This window comes from Chiroxiphia lanceolata, chromosome 6 (assembly GCF_009829145.1).
Source record: "Chiroxiphia lanceolata isolate bChiLan1 chromosome 6, bChiLan1.pri, whole genome shotgun sequence".
Lineage (NCBI taxonomy): Eukaryota > Metazoa > Chordata > Aves > Passeriformes > Pipridae > Chiroxiphia > Chiroxiphia lanceolata.
In genome coordinates, this window is record NC_045642.1 from 7,537,960 (window position 1) to 7,558,540 (window position 20,581).

Consider the following 20,581-nt stretch of genomic DNA (forward strand, 5'->3'; position numbering starts at 1 on the left):
AGAATAAGCTAAGGATCACAAAACATGACCTCAAAAACCCTGATATGACTATATTCTGACCCAGAGGCATTCATTCTAGGTGAAGATTAGAACTTTGCATAATAAGATTACACAGCAAGTGAATGATATCAAGGGACTATCCATATGCAGCCGCCTGGTTTTCTATAGACGGCCTGTGCTCTGCAATATGCAGTGCAGACGAAACAGAGCTTGGGCTTTCTGGCTGAAATAAAATAGATTCACATAAATTAGTTGGCCATTTCCAGATTCCTAAATCCCCTATTACATCTTTTATTGACAGCTCCTGTGAGGATAGCACAAATGGTATTCTCTTTGTACTCTCTGCTTCTGCAACACTCGCGCTCCGAGGGAAATGCACGTAGGTTGTCCAGAAATTACCATCTTGTTTGCTGTAATCTTGGATTACAATTAACTGTGTACATAATAAAATTAGGAAATCAATGAGCAGGTTTATCATTTCCAGAAAACCAATGGCATTGCGCAAGGCAGTTTAACATATGGTGCCAAATTTTTAAACACAGGAAAATCGAAGTTGCAGGCACTGGAAGTGGAATTAAACAAATTACTGGACTTGATACTAAACGGATTTTTCAGTTTCATAAAAAACTGCCAGTCACATTTGCTTTATGTAACACTTCCCGATTCTGGAATTTCACTGAATATTTAGTGACAGTTGATCAGTTTTTCCTTAGGTAACAAACTCTCCTCCTAACATTCTCCACTTCTTACCAGGCACCTTTCTCTCCACAAGGCAATCCCGTAACTTGCACCATCTCTTTCCCACCGAGTTACTCTGAGACTATCACTTTTAAAAAAATGCAAAAACCCAAACCAAACTAAAAAACTGCACCCTGACTAGGCCTTCCAAATATTTATGCTTCAGCTGTTGTTTATATTAAACTACTATTTGAAAACTTCTGCGTGAAATTAATGCTCTATGTGCTAGAATAGACAAGGGTGTGTATCTTGTTTATCAGGATTCTTCCCATATCAGACACATAATAAATACAATATTCTAATTACAATCTGAGGATTTCAAATATCTAAGGAAAAAAAAAAGGAATAATTTTCAGAAGGTCTTTCCATGCTGGAGATCAGACAGAACTTGCTTTGTATTTCCAGCTGCTGCTTTACTCTAGAAGAAACACTGGATTAAGTCTGGCAAATCTGCAAAAGCTTGCTGATACTCTGGAAGAGATTATTTTTACACATTATCTCTACCAGGCACTGACAGTTTGTCTCCAACAAGTGCTCCTCCATCTACTGATCTCAAGCTGACAAGGAGTTCAATCCTGTAAACACAAATTCCCATAACACAATCCTCTGGTGTTAAATAACTAGACACTGCCTACGTAAGAAGGAGCAATTTTTCAAAGCAGATCTCAAGTAGTTCTCACTGGTTCTATTTACCTTGGGGAAGCAACTCCTAACAATCCCACAACCTGTACAAAACACTGTGTTAATGGCCAGATGCATTCCAGGGCTTCTCTCTTCCTCTGGAGCTCCACACACCCATCTTTGTTGAACAACAAACCCAGAGAGCTGAGCCAAGGCGTGGTCATATGTGGGCAGGTCTGAGCCTCTCAGGGATGCTGAAACATTCACTTTACAGTTTTCTGCAACGATGTCAAAGTTAGGACAAACACCAAAGGTTTGACAGACACCACAGTCACCCTCCTGGTAACTGAGAAAATATCCCATGCCTATGTCACAAGGGTCAAATAACTCTATTCTGAGCCACACGTGTTCATCTGAAATTTCAATATTTTCAATTTCTTGAGACACACACATGCAGACTTTGAAAATTCATTCAGTGTAATAAGACAAGGAATTACAAGTCCAGTTTTCTCATTAGGCACTTAAAATCTACAGCCCTATAGAACCTGAAGTTGCCCTTGGCTCACACGTCCTTCCAGTGCTGACACACCTTGAAGAAACATGAAGGTAATTTTGAATTCAGAATAGTGAATAAAAGAGGGGTAAGTAACTCCCCTATGCACTGACAAGTAAAAAGGCTGTTTACTTAAAATACTTTATCATCACACAGATGATTGTTCACTGGTAAAAAACCACCAAACCCAACAGAAACACCACAACCAAAAAACCAAAACCCCTCCACATCAAACTAGCAGCCTCTTTCAGGAGACCATCAGCAGGACTGTTCAGAAAGAAACACAACTGTCTCAACCTTATCCCCAGTGCTGGTCTCAGACAGAATGGCGTCACTGAAGAAGACTCCACAGTGGTTTATGAACACAGAAGTCACACAGTATGGGATCTTAAACAGTAAATCAAACCTGACAGATAATTAAACTATAATCAAACCATTAAATATTTGAGAAATATAAAAGCAGAAAACAAGAGTAGTTTTAGCACTGTCAGAAAACGAAACAGTAATGAAGAATCCTTCTGTATGTTCATCAATACTTCCCAGCTATGAGCATCACCTTCTAATGAAATACCTTATGCACACTCTGCATTAATAAAAGTGTTAAAAAACGGGAGAAAGGCAACACAGTCAGACAAAAGTGTGCTCAGTATTTAAATTTTCAAGTTACCTGAACAGAAGAAAAATGCAAATCAAGTGCCTGTCACTGCTATTATTCTACAAAAATTTTGACGGCTTTCCCAGAGTGCTTTTTAGTTACAAAGTTCTAAATACACACATGCACGTGGATTCAAGCACTTTTATTCAGAGCAGAACTGTATTTCATGGGAGTTTATGCAGTAAAAATAAACTGTAATCAGGACTTTTTCTCACTGCTTAGTAAAATTTTATTAGTTATTTCTGAGCTGGTTTAAAACACAAGTTCTGTAGGGTCTTCTCCACTTACAAGATACAAGTATAAAAAAAAGTTCCAAACATCAATAGATGAGTGCAATGATATTCAGTCTAAGTTAATCCCCAGACATCCAAATCCATGAATAAAAATTCATCAGTTTTAAATACACTGAGCCTATTAAGCAAGAACAAAAGCATATGCACAAAAGAGCTTTTAATATATTTCAAAGCCCACAAGAGCCGTGGTCTCATTAAAATTATAAATTACACAAACATGGAATAAAGATTCAAACTGCAGTGCAGCTAAGCAGATTACAGCAAACCCCGCGTTCCATATGATAACACACCATGGCCCTCCCAGATGGGGGCTTGGAACAAAAAGGCCAGCACTGCAGCTAGGGAAAACCTCCTTGTGATCTCTGCTTTCTGTTCAGCAGATGACAGCCAAATAATATGTTGATTATTCTGTTTGTGCTGCTAAGCTTGTAAGGTGGAATAAAAGCGATATGATCTGTTGTGAACCCCCATGCTAATGTGTCGCCCCGCTCATAAATAATATACGGAATTTATTCCGAGCCTATCTTTTTATCTGAGTTCCAGGTTTTAAATGCAGGAACTGAAACAGAAAGCCGGCATAAACTATTATTTAATTTGATGGTTTAAAGTAAAAGATACAGCTGACACAACAATAAGTGAGAGAACTGACTACTCAGTGAATCAAAGAAGTAGAGGTGCCTTTCTCCAATTATATGCTGAGGTGCAGAGAACCTGCAAGGCACTGAGCACACTCCAGCCCCACAAACTGCACTGTCACCGACCCCAAACACATCACCAAGCAGGGCCTTTATGGCTTATTTTACCACAGACAACCACCCCAAATTCAAATTTCAAATGAGGACACAAGTACTTGTAGAACAGAAAAACAGTACAGAAACAATCACTGTATAACTTCACTAAAATTGTATCTCCCTGAACTGCCCTCTTAAAAAGTATTTAAGTTTTTAATAAGTGATCAGATGTTATTTCATCTGAATTTACTAACTTGGGTTTGTTCCAAAAGCACAGAATTTGGCTTGCCCTGCCTTCCATAATACACTGCTTTTCTAAAAGGAAAAAATCAGTGACTGGTCACACAGCTCCTTCCACAGATATTTTGTGCATGCTGAGAAGACTGACGATCTTCCTACAATTTAATGTTGGTGATTTTCAGGTTTTTCACGTCAGAAATATCAGAAGTTCTATTACAAAATCACTGTGGCAACAGCATGAGAACAACAGGATCAAACACACACTTCACACTTCTTGGACCAATGGAAGCACAGCTGACAGAGAGAAAAGGTGAAAAGATGAGGGTCCGAGACTGTGCAACAGTTTGCTCAGAAATACAAAAAGGAATGTAAAAAAAAAAAAAAAGCTCAATTACCTTTCTTTCTTTGCTAGGGACACAGTCACAGCTCTGAATCACAGAAATAATGAAAACATGGCTACTGAAGACATACACATGTTCTAATAAGGCTTAAGACTAAAAATTCAGATGAATTATTCTCCCACTGCAATGAAATAACACATAAATACTATTTTCACACAGAACCAAGACAGGACCTCAAAACAATCAGTGAATCTGACTGACACCACAACCTCAGGTGTGTCCATTTACAACACAGTACTGTAAGTTATTCTGCAGTCACCAGTTACAGTATTGTCATTTTTAGGACCTTGATGATATTTAAGCTTCTCTCAATCTGTTTCAGCTTCTAAAACTTTAAATGCCGATTTATTTTTATTCCTCTTACCTACGTAATCTCAGACAAAATGCAAACTTGGGGGGAAAAAATTGGTAGCAGCCATGAAACTCAAGCATCTTCTTAGAATACATTCACATTTCTATAACCAAATCTTTCCTTATGTTCTTAGGAATTCATCTAATAAAAAGGTTTCAGCAATAAAAGAAACTTCCAGCTAAGATCACAGCACTAATAATATCTGAGCTAGCAAAAGCTAACTCTAGTCAACACTAAAGTCAATGCATTACTGAGTAGCAGGCTCAGTATAGGAGGGGTAAGAAGCTGAATGTACTGAGATAAAGAATAATGACAGTTTGCTAAAATACAGCCTGGCTACAAAAAAAAGCCAGATATTCAGTGTTTCTGCCCTTTTTTCCTCTTTTTTTCATCACAATATTATTCCAAATTTGGAACAATATGACTTTCCTTAAGTAGCCAGTAGTGAATCTGGCTTTAGAGTGAGTTTTATTAGATTGCTGGCCTATGTTTTACCCAACTTTATAATTCCCAGTGAAAAACTTAAATTTTAATTCTTGAACTACTTAAAGGCCAAAATGACCCTTTTCTTCATCTACCTCTCAATGACCTGTTTGCCATTCTAGTCCTATCTTCTGAAGGGCAAGCAAGGCTTTGGTCTCTGTGCTCAGCCCAGGCAGAGTTCCACAGCTCTACAGGATTATTTACTGCAGCACCTCCTGGTTCATCCCCCACTCTGTGGATGGTCACACTGCCATGGAACTAGAAGGAAGCCCACTGGATAGGTCTGAATGTTCCAATGACCCTGCAGGATTCTGTCCTCAGTGAAACCTGAGGGTTGTACACAGTTTTGAAGCCACTGGCCAATATCCCCACTTGGGAAAGCCAGAACTAGCATCATCCTGGCCTGGCTCAGGAATTCATCCCTATCCCCAGGGATATCCAGCTCTTTCTAACACACATAATGCAGTCCAATCCAACCACTGCAGTCCAATCCAACCACTGCTCCTCTGCATGTCTCTATCAGACTAAAGACTGAGTGGTTCATAAACCCAAGATGGGCAAGAAAAGGGGACAAACTGCTTGTTAGAGGATCCAACACCACCTGAAGTTACACTGGTAGTAGCTGAATAATCAAGCTAGCATTCCTGTCTGGAATACCTATGGAAGCCACAATGACCAGAATACTTGGCCAGTATACTGGAAGCTTGAGGTTCCACGTTTGTGGGTCTCACCAAGGATGATAAACACAAGGAAAACAATCTCTATGAAATACAGCACTAACCTGTATGATGCTTAATAAAACAGTACACTAAACTTACAGTTCATGTTCAAGATTACTGTTCTGCAGGTTTCAGTAATATTATACTGTACAATTTCATAATCTGAAGCTACAGAAACATTAAATAACTTCTTAAATGATTTACTGTCTTCAGCACTAACTACTTTAACTCAAGTCTCCTAATTTACTTCTATTGTAAAGGAGCTGTTTAAATTTGACACAGGTTTAAATTCTTTTTTGTTGTTGTTCAGTATAACCCCCAAGGATGCATTTGGTAACATCCAGAGGCTTTCTGAATAAAATCAAATCGCATTTTATATAATATCATACAACTGGTAAGCCTTAAACCTTCCCACTAATCCTTTTTTTTTTTTTTTTTTCCACAGACTGACTGGATAAGTAGTCTTTAAGCTTTTTCATACTGAAAAAAAAACCAGGTCTTTTGGTGTCAGAGCTTCCAGGATTAAACATTCTTTCCAGTTGTTGGCTCATGGCCTGAAGATCCTGCACTTTCAAACTTATCCCATTCTGGCTAGTTCAAAGATCAGGAAAATGAAGCCATCTTCTTTGCAGCCATAATCCACGCCCCATGCTGTTCGATACTTAAGAACATCTCAAAAGCAAACTACCTTGTTTCAGCTCCCAGCAGGAGCTCAGCAGGGCACTGGATCACATGACTGCAAACCCAGCCTAGTCAGGTGACTCAAGGGCTAATCAGATTTGGTGACTATAAAACTTTAATCAGTACAGTCTAATACCGTCACATTCCAGAAGTGATGAGAGGAGCAGCTCGGCGAGGTAACAGCAAACACTAATAAGATTATGAATCAGAACTGCCACAGGATGTGGTTTTTTAGTTCTCTATCCCATACACAAACCCAACAGAAAAACATTACTGAGAACTGGTCAGGCAGACAGGTTTTGAAACAAAACGGGCTGATGTGATTTATTCCAAAACCAGCAGCATTTTGTTCATTGCCACAGAAGGACAAGAGCACACACTGAATCTTGTAAGGCACAGTTAAAATCCAACAAAACCATCCCTCTGAAATCAAAGACAATAAAACACATACATCAGTAACACCATCTTGTTGGGAAACACACAGCACTGGGGGCAATAACTGGAGGTCCCACGAGTTTCCAAGGGCAACCCATGTGGGCTGCACGTGGAGAACAGAGCGAGGCCATGACAGGAGTGTTCCCTCTTAGCAACCAAAAATATCTACAGCAACTCCAAGTGCTGCTGTTTTGGGGACTTTCACCAACTCCCTAGGTTACAGTTTTTGAAGAGAAATGTCAAACATACCTGCAGATCAAATTCCAAGCACACCCTTTTCCCAAATGTTCCGATTTCTCTCTCACTCACAATTGTATTCCCTCTGGTTTTTTTTCCCTTAGGGAATTTTCACCCAAAATCCTCTTAATCCATTTTAGAGTCTGCATTTTGCATAGGCAAGCAGCTGAATTGGATCAGCAAGTTTACAAGAACATGAAAACAGAGCTTGACTTTTTCATAGCCCAGCCAGGATTTGCAGCTAAAATTGACATAAAGGTGTGGTACACGACATGTGAGCTGCGAGAAAGAGAATTTGATTATTCCACGCTTTACATCCCAATATAGACAGAAATGTTTAAATCTCCCTGACAAGGAGTAACTTGCTAAGACATTTCCTGATCATTTGAAACAGCCTCCATGTTCCTTAGTTTCTCTGCATTTCCATTCCATCCCTAGGACAGGAATAGTAGGACTTCTCTACCCACTAATGTGCATTTCAGGATAAGGGGGTTTTTTATATAGTAATGTTCTGTGGTTTTGCTTTCTGCCAGACAGCAGATCCTAAAGGGATCTCCTGCAATGGCTGGAAACTCACCTTTTGGAAACTGGACATGTGAATATAAGCAAACTTTTAGTATCATTCAGAGAGAGTGAAAAGGCTATTATTATTCCTGAAAATGAAACACCATTGACTTAAAAATACTTAAATTAACTTCATAAAATTAGTTTCTTCTCTATTTGTCTGAAAAGAAATACAGGCAAAGTCAGATGTGGCAAGCAGTATTTTTATAAGCAAATATTCAGTTGTAAAGCTTTATTGTATTAAATTGTTAAAATTAAAAAAAAAAAAAAATTTGAAAAATAGCTTATTTCCACCTGCTTCCTAAATCAGTAGGACTTGAACTGTATCCATCATGTTAAAAATGAGGAAAAAATGAATATCACAAACAGAACAACTGCCACATTTTAAACATTCAGCTCTGATACTGAAAAAACTGCTTCTACTTCAGCATTATTTTTGTAATATGTGAAACATACTGTTACGATTTACACTGTAACTTGTAACAGTTTCTCTATATTTTAGAAGGAGGTCAAGTGACAAAATTTTTAACAAAAAATACCACTTTGTTGGAAAATACATGAAATTCTGAAATAGCTCCAAGGTTCACAGTCAGCAAGAGTTGGAAGGTCCATCCCCACTATGTGTCTACTCCCTTTTCCATAGAGCATCAACTCAGCAGGATGACAAAAAATTAAACTATTAAGAAGGCAAATCAATAGTTCCAAGTCAGATTAGTGACCTGAATCAGCTCAAGAAACAACCTGAGAAGCACCAGGGTTTGCTGGAGTGGAAATAGAGGAGGAAAAGGAGGTGAGGCTTCCTCTTTTTGCAACACTGACCTACTACATCAGCCCCTGAATGACTGAGATTTCCAGGAAACCTGCACTTCCTTCAAGAAACACTAAATCCGGTAGAAGCAGTTCCCATTTGCAAAATAGTTTCATTATGTGGGCTCCAATATGAAAGAGAAATGAAAAAAAAAAAAAAAAAGAGACAATTATTTTGCCTCCAGTTTTAATTGCCCTGCAGGAAAATGAGGTAAAAAAAAAAAAAAAGGAAAAAAAAAAGTTTAAAAACTACATGTCAGTCAAGCAGCAATGAGAAATGGAAGAACCAAAGAGAGGGCTCAGCCCTGGGTGGATGTTTACACCTATGCTGTAAAGTTAATACAACTTAGAGCAGTGTATTTTATTTAAAGAACAAGCAAGGAAATGCTTTGTGTCGCTGAAGTGACAAAAGGAAATTGTACTGCTCAGAATGGGGAAAAAACCCATCCCTGAGACTGAGTGCATGTGGTCAGTCATTTGATTGCCTTTCTGACAGGTAAGCAGTGACTTAGCAAAGACATCCCCATGGGGTTACAAGCTTCTGTAACAAAGCCCTCCAACAGATGTACTGCAGGTTTTAAGTGTTACACACATCTCCAAGCACTCACACCTGAAATAGTTAGGTACTTGGACTCCAGAATGACAGTACAGTAAGAAATGGAAGAGTTACTGTGATGTTTTAGAAGTGGAGAACTCTCTGTAAGTTTAAGCCTCCTCACTCAATTAACGCAGAATTTACACCCCAGGATCCCACTAAAGGATTCTTGAACCCTTTTAAAAGAACTGTGAATCATGCTTTAGGCCTTTATTTTGTTAGGCTTTCCTATTCCAGATATTCACAACCCATTAGTCATATATTCCAAAAGTGTAATTTAATAGGTATATTTATTTCTTGCCATGTTTTCAAACGTGCCCTTTGCTTTTCTCCCCTAAGGGCAGATACTTCTTACACTGAACTATTAAAGACATTAAGACAAAACATTAAGACAACCTCTTGATACTCATGGCAAGAAATCTTACACTGATCACTGCTTAACATGCAAGAACTTGGCCAGCAGCACAAGGAATGCCATTTCACTAGGAAAACATAACACTAAAGCTTCCTGCTCCTGAATTTGAATTGGATATGAAGGAAAGACTCTGAGGTTCAGGACTGCCCACCTATTTGTTGCCCTTTCAAGCTGCTAATATTTAACATGAGGGTTTCTTTTTTTCCTTATTAATATAAACAGAAAGTTTCAAGAACCACAGGTGTTCAAAAACGTGGCTTATAATGGCAGCAAAAACCGTTCATTGAAAATAAAGTGTGAGGGTGAAAAGAATTATAACATCAGAACTCCATTTTTATATTCTGCTGTGCGCAAATGTCTTCAAGCAGCCTGGGACGCATCTGGGACCAACAGATGAAAAAGAAATATAAAATACTTGTGACAGTGGCTATCCTTTATGCTGACAGGGATTTCTCTTAAATTCAGGGCGCTACAACATAAAGCGTCCACTGACAAAGCAAAACGCAAACTTTAATGTCTTTAACTTTTTCTACCACAGGTCTTGGTGCGGGGCCACCACACCGATGCGAGATCTCGCTCCCAAGTTACGGTATTAAACCACACGTTTATTTACGTGTCCGCGGCTGTTTACGAACAGGACGGGGACTCCGAGCATACTCACATTTTACTTTACGCGCAATAAGGTAAACACACGTTTTACAAGCAGTTTTTCCTCCCGGGCTCTTTGCGAAGGGGCCGATGCCGACAGGGTGTGAGCCCGTCCCCTCACACCGCTGCGCTCCCAGCCCTGCGGACACCCCCGGGAGAAGAGGGGAGCCCTCCGCAGCACCCGCACCACACCCCCGGAGCCGGTCCCAGCCCCGGGCAGCCCAAACCTCCCGCTCCCCCAGCCCCGAACCCGCTCTCACCTCCCCGCTCGCCGCCGGGCGCCTCAGCCCTTACCCGCCCCTCCCGCCCCCCACCTGCCAACACCGCGGCCTCCCATTGGGTGTCTGTTCCGGGAGCCGCGCTCCCATTGGCGTAGAGCGCAAGGCCCGGCCCTCCCGGCGTGCCCGGCCGCTGCCGCTGCCCGCAGCCGACATGGCGGCGGCCGGCGGGGCGCGGGGCCGCACCAGCTTCCAGCGCCGGGCCGGGGCCGGAGCCCGCCCGGCCGCCCTGCCGGGCACCCGGCCCGCGCTGCGACACGGTCAGCTACTGCTCTCCAGCGGGCTGCCCTCCCTCGACTGTGTGCTAGGTTGGTGGGAGCGGGACCGCGACCCGGCGCTGCCCTCCCTCTCTCCCTCCCCCGTGCCGGGCCCTGCCCGCCCTGCGCCCCCCCTGACCCCGCGGCGGCTCCCGCAAGGCTTCTCCCTCCTCCCTGCAGCTCCCGGGACTGGGGGGGGGCGGGGGGAAGGAGGAAGGGGCAAGGCCGGGTCCGCTTCCCTGGCAGGAGGAGCGGGTTGCCGTGCCCTGCCTTGTCTCGGAGCGCAGCCCTGCCCTGTGGAGCCCCGGGGCACCGCGTCCCTGGCGCGTTCCGCGGGCACTGTCACATCGGGGTGCCGAAGGGCTCGGTTTTGAAAGCCGCGTCCGCTGGGTTAACGCGTGGTGTAGTTCTGGTTCTCCGGCGTGGCACTGGTCGGGATGTGTCGGACGGGGTTTTCTGTCACAGCGGCGTCACTGAAATGCCCCCGTTTCGAGGGGTTGCGCCGGTGTGAGGCTGTGCTGGCTGTGCCTCTGCCTTTGCCTGCTCGCAGTGTCAAGAGGGTCCCGTGGACTGATCTGTTGGGCTATTGCTGTGTTATCATCTGTGCATGAACTGGCACCTTTATGGGATTGGGAACTAATTAATTTCACTGTTTTATCTATATGCACTAGGGCTGTGTGATCCCTTTACTAACTGCTCGGTAAATGCATCTTTAGTGTACATCAACGCACGTCAACTACTTTTAGCTAGTTTAGGTACTTTAGCTTTGTTCGTTCGTCCTTGGAGCACATGGAATATAGGAATATATCGCTTTTTTTTTTCCTAAGGATATTCTGCATAAGTAATGATAAGTATAAAAGTTGTATCCATTTTATAAAGAACTTTTTGCAGCCTGTGTATCATTTGTTTGTTTGTGCATGTCTGCACATTCATCAGGGATTAGTATCGTTGTGGAGAAGGCTCTTCCTCCTTTAAGAGAGAAGTATTTCATTGAGTGTAATTTGTGAAACCCTTTAATTGCATAAATAGAAGATTTGCTTTGAAAATTCCAGTTCTTCTTCATGTTCCCTTTTATAAACAGTGGATTTTTGCACAGTGTGGCTCAAAAGATGTGGACAGCTCCCATGGTGGCAGTCTCCAAATTTCCAGGCACTTACACACACAGTTAGTGGTTTGTCATGGAAGCTGAGGACACTTTCAATGAACCCAGGCTCCCTGCTAAAGTACATTTTCCTTGTCTTTTAAATATTTAGCAATTCCCTGACCTTGCTAATTTTTATACTTAAATATCAAGGAAGTTCTTCAACCCTAGGAATAGCAACTTGTGAAAATACTTTTAAGATAGTTTTTGGGTTCTGGCATCTTTGAAAAGCTGTAAAACTCTGTATTCCTGTGTAAACCTTTGGTAAGCTCCTAGCCCTTGAATCACTGATTTCTGAGGGCTGAGTGGGTAGGCCAGGAAAGACTTGTGCCAAACGTGGTGACTATAAAAAAAGTTTCCATTGGTTCCAGGGATTAGGCATTTTTGGAGACAGACCATCTGTACAGAATCACTGATTTTGAAGACTGGGGAAGGACCTCAAGAATTCGCTGTCTGCAGCCTTAAAGGAGGCTCAGCACCAAATTCCAAGTTGTTTGCTCAGGGCTTTGTCCAGTTGAGTCTTGAAAATCTGCAATGGCAGAGATTTCACAGCAGCTCTGGACAACCCGATCCAATGCTTACTTATTTTTCTAGGGAGTTTTCTTCTTCCTTATATCCACTGGGAACTTTTCCTGCTTCAGTTTATGCCTGTTTTTTGTTGCCCTCCCTCAGTTAAGAGCTCAGCTGTCTGCTCAGCAGCTTCTCTCAGGTACCAGCCCACGGCCTTCAGGTCTTCCTCTCTTCTTCGGGTTAAACAAACCCGATTCCTTCAGCCTCTTCTCTTAGGTCATTGCCCCATCTTGGTTCCCTTCTACTGGACTCATTTCAGTTTATCTTTGCTTCTCACTTCACTTTATCTTTACTTCTTTCTTGTACTTTATCTTTACTTCTCACTTCAGCTTATTTATACTTTTTTCTTGTACTGAGTGTCTCAAAACTGGACCTTGTATTCCAGATATGATCTAATGAGTAAAGGGGATAATCACATCCTTTGACCAAGTGACTGAGCCCACTGTGCTGGTGGAAGTGCTGTGCTTGGTCTCCTTCCTGTCCTTTCTGTGTGTGTGTGTGTGTGTGTGTGTGTGTGTGGAAATGCTTCATAAATGTGTTGCAGAATGCTGTTTATGTTTTTCTTAAAGAGTGCTGTTACTTTCCTTCTTTTGTCTTGCTCACTAGCAGTTAATAATTGCACAAATATTTAATTTTTATTTTACCAGGGACAGGGGACAATCCTTCTCTTTGGTACAAATTCCCAGTGGAAATTACTATGAACTCTCTTAGTCTATGTTTCATAGACATATTTTTTGACAGTCAGCAGGCAGTCTTCTAAATCTCTGGCTTTGGGCTTGAATTTAAGTTTGCCTGGTTCAGAATCTGTAACCCAGATACAGCATTATTTGCCAGACATGAAAATACAGCTTAGGAGTATGTGTGAGTAAAGGCAAGCATGGTGTTATCAGACACAGGTATAATGAGGAACTTCTGAAGAGAGGAGTAGGCAGAGGATACAAGGAGGAATTTCTTTTACTCTACAGCTAGAGGCTGATTGTACATTATTGTTGGTCACTCTTCTTAAGCAATGCATTTCCTTTGGAAAAAAGTGTTGGATGAGTGCTGGATTTCAAATGCCATCTTACCATTAGGGCACTGCATTTTCAGGCTTTTTAGTCAAGTTTACTTCCCAGGTTTTGCTTCAAGACCATATATGCCTGATTTGTGCCAAAGCAGTTCTCTGTAATGAGCTGCAACTGTTGTATAATATAATAATCACATGCCTTGTATGGAGTGTTTTGTTTCAAGCTGCTTGGAAAAAAGGTCAGGAATATGCTTTGAAAACAATCGGGCATTTCTCAACTGCAAAGTTTGTGTGTTCTGTCATAGGATCCTAAATCTCTTTGCTGTAAGTGGCAATGTGGAAAGTTACAGGTCTTGCTAGTTGTTTATGTGTGCTACTGCCTTAGATACTGGCAAAAAAAAGTAAAGTAGCAAAATTAGGAAGAATAACAAGTTCACAGCAGCTTTCTTGGGAAACTCAAAGATTTTACCTTTTCCTTTTTCACTCCGTCAGCATTCCTGCTGTTTTTTCCTGTCACCTGTTTTTTGCTTAATTACTATTATTGTTACTAATTATAGTATTAATATGTAACCATTGTAACTGCAATAGTTTTACATCCCATCTAATAGAACACACTTGGGCAAACTCTTCACTGCACCTCATAATGTAAAGCCAGTCCTCTGACCTGAGCTGGCCTTCAGCAGCCAGGGTGTGTGCACATATGTTACAGCTCTGGCTTGTGGAAAGAAACAGTACCATTGATGATCTGAAAATACAGCCTGTGAGAATTTTGACTGCACTGTCATAGTGTTTGACAAACAAATTCTCTCTTGTGCAAGCGATTTAAGAGCAGAAGAGACACTGCTTCTGTTGTGGCTACGAGTGAACGTTTATAGCTGAGGTTTTTATGTCCTTATTGCGTGAGGTAGTACATTATTTATGGCTGCTTTGATATTTCTACGTCAAGCTGTAAATATTTGAGGCATTTGTACGTCTTGACTTGGGAGCATAGCTTGAAAATCTGCACAGTGAAATTAGTGTGTGACTAAACACTGTCACTGCCATGTGCTGCTCAAATCGTGGTGCAGGATGACAGAGTGATCCGTTGTGGTTTTAATTCAGGTGTGATATTATGCAAAATTTATTCAGCCTGTGGGAAAGAACTTTGCTTTTTCTCTCCTTCTGGGTATTTTGACATTACAAGTGCTACAGATATTTGTAGTCCACCAGCACGAGCTATACAGATTAAGAAGATGGTCCAACTCTCGTTGGAAATCAATTTAAGTGAAGTTTAATGGAACTCTTATAAATTTGTAGAGTGAATGATCCTGGTCACTAGAGTCCATCTATGCACTAGAATGCATCTGTGCAGGCCAGACTAACTTCTGGAGCTTTGGAGGTTGTGCCAATGTGATTCAGTTTGCTCCTGACTTTTAAATCAGTACGTAATTGCAGGTGACATACTGCAATTCCCTTCATGCAAAACACTTCAGTAGGCTGGTCAACATATGGCCATCTGAACACTTCCAGGAATTTTTAACTTTCTTGTCACAGTCATATAATTGTTAAATGAAATAGCCTGATGTCAGGTAATTCCACTATTGTAATTCTTGGAATTCAGATTATAATCCAGTTTACTCTTCACCTAAAATAAAATATGAATTCTTCTTTCACTGCCTTTGTAAAGGAATTCGTAGGATTGTTGTTATGTCCCAGACATGCTATGAAAGACTTTACTAGCATCTGTTTTTTCAGATGTGTGTTAGATGTGTATGATCTGTCAGTCCAGGTTTCATTGGGTGAAATCCTGCCTGTGTCACCACCACATCTGCTTTCACTAACAAGATAAAAAGCAGTGGAGCCAGGATTTTGCCTCAAGCCTTGGGTGGGAATTTTCTAGCTTTGCTTACATCCTTCTGGTACAAAGGAATATCCCTTGATAGTGATTAATCTGAATTTAATTTGTAGCATGTTACTCACTTGAGTCATCCAAGTAAAAATCTGCTGGCTCAGACCACACATCACTACTGTGGTACTTGAGCATAGTTCTGCAGAGCTCTGCAGGATCTTTTTACCACAATGATGATAGTACAGTATATTGTGAAAGTAATTGTAATGTGCAGTTATAATTACATGTGATGTATAATTATTTTCATAATAGAGAATTGTAGTAAGTATTGCAAAGGTAATTAAAATGTTGTTCACTTTTATATTTTTAAATTCCCGTTATCACCTTTCTTTGACTTATAACTAAGAAAAGTTATTGTTCTCTAACATAGTATTAAAATGAAGTCTTACTTTATTCTTCATTTTGTTTGTGTTTCCAGGTGGAGGCGTAGCTGTTGGAACCCTTCTCTTATTGGTTAGTATAGAATATATATTAATGCATTCATTAAATAGCCTATCTCTTCACTGTTTTTTGAAGTCAGACTTAAGAAGTGTAACTCTCAGGTCCTTCACTTTGTGTAGCCTCAGAGTGGACTGTTGTCTGTTCAAGGAATTATTCAAGAATTACTGGAGGTAAATCAAAACCTTAATTTTAGACCACACAATGAATACCCCAGAATTCTGTTTGAAGGGATGGTGTTCAGCACATCCAGGACTTCCGAGCAAAATATTCAGATTTCTAAACTATTGATTTCCCTGTAAGATTCTAGGCTGTTATGATCACTAAGAATTTTTGGGTTTTTTGTAAGTTGGCTGAGGAGATATTTTAATACAGCATCTTTTAATCTTTTGGTTGCCAGAATCAGCTGAAAGATGATGGAAGGCTTTCTGTTGAGGATGTGGATGAGGCCACATGAGGTGATTTAATAAGTGACAACAGAGTTCCCTTTGCAGACCAAATTGCAGCTGTGTGGGAACACAGCTCCAATTGCAGCTCCATTGCCAGCTTTCCTTAATAATTCCTTTTAAATGTTTATCAGATTAATGGTTCTTATTAGGTTCTTATGAGAAACTTTCAAGCTTGTAAAGAAGAGTTATTAGAGAATACATGTAATTATGTGGAAAACATCACATCTGTAATCTTGTTCACATCTTGAGTAGTGTAACAAATTAATACTGCCTTTTCATACCACGTTGCTGGAACAAAAAATTAGGATCCTAGGGACAACAGGTCTAACTTTTAGTTTTCCAGTCGCTGCAATATCTCTGAACTGTTGGGAGTTCACACAACTAAAAAGTTGTGTGATTGTCTTCTCCCACTGAATAAGATGGAAGTACCTCAATTCTCCTTATTTGTAGGACTGACAAAAACCATATCCCCTTGGAAAGCTATCTGAGATACAAGAAGCAATGCCTGAGTGCCTACATATTTAATTCCCCAAATCCTCCATTAAATACTTAAAAATTAATTATTATTTCAAGTTAAAACATGGATGACAGGAAGACAACCACCAATAGGTATGAAATTGTAGGTAAAGTCATGTAGATGAAAACAAAAAAGATGTTTTTACATTTAAAAAGGCCAATTTCTTGCAGAAGATTGAAAGTGCAGTAAAGCTAAATTTTTGGCTAAATCCTGAGTGAAGGATTTAACAGGTTATTAAGAATCAGTGTAAAATTGTAAAATTGGAGTTAAGGGACAAAATCTGAAAAACTGTGCTCCAGAGTAAGAAAAAAAGTAGCAAAAAATTATCAAGTTTAATAAAGATTTTTCTTTGGTACCTCAATAGTTATGAGAAGCCCAAAGGAAGGGCCTGAGTAGTTACTCAATGAAGCAGAAAAACTGGTCCAACATTGACACTGGAAAAGGCAAAAAATCTTTCCCATTGTATCCTTCCAGTGTTCCAGAGTAGACTTTTTATTTCCAAAAAATTTAGTTCCTGATCACTTGGAAGTATTTTCTGGTAGTGGTTGTTAGAATTCCTTGGCATGGAATTTATGCAACTGCAAACCATCATGTGTCCAGTGATAGGCACCAGTAGACAAGCCAGTCTTCAGGTGTGTACTCTTTAGCCTTAAGACAGATTTACTCAGTAATTTTCACTTATTTTCTGAAAGGGATGAAAACATTGTGGTCCCAATATTTTGTATGTGTTTAGTTTTGCTGTGGAATGACAACCATCACCTGGGAGATTGCCTTTGTATCTAAAATTTTGGTTAAGTATTTTGAATGGTTGCAATATTTTGAATTAGTTTTAAAACTAAAGAAACTAAACAGGGGAAAACTTCTTTTAAATCTCTTTAGCCACTATAGGAATTGCATTGTGGTATCTTCTGTTGTTTATAGTGCTCATGTAACCTGCACTAGAGGCTGAAAAACATTTTCTGTTTGCCACTGAGCAAGCTAATTACCTCTACCTCTTACTATGGCTTTGTTGTTATTTTAAGGGTAGTTTTTATTCTGCATTTTATCCGTCATTAGAGGGCAGTTATTGATGTGTCACTGAATCTTAGAAATGTTGATTTTTACATAAAGTATATAAATGAGTGTATGTTGTGGTGGCGCTTAAGTAATTTGAATAGTTGCCTGCCAGAAAAAATAACTGACATTGCCTAAATTCAAGCCATTTCAGTTGGAGAAGAGCTGCAATCTGGCTGTGCTAAAGGAAGAAGGAAAAAATACTGTTAGATCCTGTTATATTTTACATATAGATCAGAGATTATGAGACTAGATTAATTTTGTTTCGTCTTCCCATTGGCAATATTTGCTGCCTGTTCCAGTAGACAAAACTGGTTGGCATCAGATGAACCCACTTGACCTGAGCTCAGTGGCCACCACATGAAGTGAGCTTTGTGGTCTAATGGAAGAGGATGGCAGGACTCAAAATGATGTGACAGTGGCAGGATTTTTTTACCTGAACCTTTTTTTTGCTCTCCTCTGAGCTCATGGATGGCCAATACTAGTGGTAGATCTTAATTACTTATCCTAATGTCAGTTGTGTGTATTTGTGACTGATATTAAACTTAGTCTCCTTCAGATCTGAAAACTGATTTCTTTCCCCCAAATAAGAACCTATGTTATTTTGAAACATCTAATTATATACGAGAGTCTTAAAGCAGGAACTATATTATTTGTGACTCATAGTCTAAAAATTTTTTTAGACTATTTTTAAGTTGGTGCAGGTAGAACTACAGTTGCATTGTTTAGAATATCCGTCAGTATACCAAAAATTCTGTCATGAGATTAGTCTAGGCAAGCTTAATATTACAGGATGAAGCTGTCAGTGATAAACCTCCTAGGAAGATCTTTCTGTGTTGTACTCCAAGTGTTATAAAAGGTTTAAATTCTTCCCCCTTCCTTCACCTTCTCTATAGGCAAGAATAACTGCATTACTTTTAGCTTAGCTCCCTTTTGCAAATTAAATGCTCATCTTCATTAATTTGACACATTATCTTGGTTAATTTAACCAATAATAGTAGATTCAGGGTATTAAAATATTTATTTTAACTGTTGTGGTTCTGCAGATGTAGTAATGGCCAGACTGTAAAATATTGCTTGGAATCTAAGTGTACAATTTTTTAAACTCAATTCATAATAAAGAGCACCGTGATTTTCAGTGAAACTTAATTCTATAGTATATTCTTTTGACAGTGTTTTTAATTACATGAGAATTAGCAGAGCTGAGGCATCTGATAATCTCATGCAAGACCATGGTTACTAGAGGAGCTTGAAACTCCTGGCATTTGTTTCACGTAACAAACATTTGCAGGATTTTAACTAGTCCTTTAATGCAGGAAATCTTGCTGTAGTGGGTTTGTAACAAACATTCTGATGTGACACATCAAACCAGTTTTGTTCCATGTAACTGTGAGACCACTTTCAGCCTTCCGGAAGAATCTCCCCTTCCGAAACAAGTTGGGGGGTGTGGTTAAGCACAGTCCTTCCCTCCTCCATCTCCCAGGTACTTCAGCTGGTTTTGTGTCTGTTTTGCCAGCCCTGGGGAAGGACCTTCCAGAAGGAGTTACTTTGTTTTTAAACATATAGCCTTGTTTATGTGACACATTCTGCGCGTGAGTTACAGACCACTCAATAGACTCTCTCCTGGGTACCCTGTACGAACCATATTCTTACCTACTCTAAGATGCTCTGGGTTTGACAAGGTCACGACAGCTAAATGTTTTTAAGATATCAGTAGGAGGGTTTTTGTTGGTAGCTGAGGTCAGTTATTAAAAGTTAACGATGTCTGGGTTAAAAGCGGGTCTACTTGTACATTCTAAGCCTGAAGCAGTTCAGCTACTTAATTAGCTACTATTATTTTTGTTAGACATGCAATTTAACCTGACTGGTAAGAGCTCTCTTCACTTGTCAATATAACTGAGTTATCTTCTCTTTTTAAAGCTGAAAAAGATAATCTCAAGAGAGGTACAAAACAGTGATTTGCTGAATATAATTCTACAAAATACCAGTTACCAGAATTCACCCTCCTGAAGTATGGCCAAATGCCAAATATTGTAACTTATATGTTTGACAACTCCGTTTTGGCATGTGCTAATTAAATGCAAGTGACACAAAGTATATCCCCTCCAGCTCAGTAAATGTGGACATTAGAAAAGTATCTTTTAAATGGAATTTCAGATTATTAAAATAATCCCATCTTCTGACCTGCAGCAATTCAGAGAGATGTTTCATAGCTACAGAAAGACACACCTTAGGTCACAGGACCCTACTGTAGAACTATCTGCTGAAAAAATTATCGATACTGATAGGCTATGACAGGCTTTTGGCAGCTTCAGGGCAACCTGTCTAGACTTTGTACAGAGGGAAAAAAAATAAGCTATCTGTACATTACATTGTTGCAGTCCTACTTTTCCCTTTTTACAGCTCCCACCGTTTTAAGCAATTATACTACAAGTTACTGCTGGACCTTGTTTCAAAGAGCTTCCTGTTGTTTGTTATACTGGTGTTTAAAAGTCAGGTGTTATAAATGTGATCTGTAAGTGTTCGTTATCTTATGGTAGATTTGTTTCTTTTTGTTCCTCCTCTGGTTCTAGAGCTTGTTCTGTATCTCTCTCCTGAAACATGAATATCTCTGTGCAGAGGGGGTATTTATAACTAGAGACTTTTTATTATTTACATATCAATCAAATATTTACATATCAATTTTTATAATTCCGTTTTTTCCTTAATTTGTGTATAAATTATATATTTGCAGTGCCTTAGTGATATCAGTGTCTCACTGATGACCCTTTGTCTTCTGTGCCCTAGATAAAATCCAGGGCCTCGAAATTTTACAG

At 39.9% G+C, this 20,581-nt stretch overlaps 2 protein-coding genes across 5 annotated transcripts in view; one reads left to right on the top strand and one right to left on the bottom strand.

Moving 5' to 3' along the window:
• Positions 1–10,482, bottom strand: part of IMMP1L (inner mitochondrial membrane peptidase subunit 1) — a 32,500-nt gene extending 22,018 nt beyond the window's left edge. For 2 of the 4 annotated variants that reach the window (XR_004357530.1, XM_032690369.1), the window contains exon 1: positions 10,429–10,482. Coding sequence is in view for 1 of the 4 variants with exons in the window: in XM_032690371.1 (XP_032546262.1) it covers positions 1,432–1,812 (381 nt within the window). In the remaining 3 variants the exon portion in view is untranslated. Of the gene's footprint in view, positions 1–1,431; positions 2,533–10,181 lie in introns of those variants that run through there. The other 2 variants (XM_032690370.1, XM_032690371.1) reach the window with 2 other exon arrangements.
• Positions 10,483–10,600: 118 nt separating this feature from the next.
• The window catches only part of ELP4 (elongator acetyltransferase complex subunit 4), a 140,848-nt gene continuing 130,867 nt past the window's right edge, over positions 10,601–20,581 (top strand). The window contains 2 exon segments of the mRNA XM_032691814.1: positions 10,601–10,754; positions 15,727–15,765. Coding sequence (XP_032547705.1) covers positions 10,601–10,754; positions 15,727–15,765 — 193 coding nt within the window.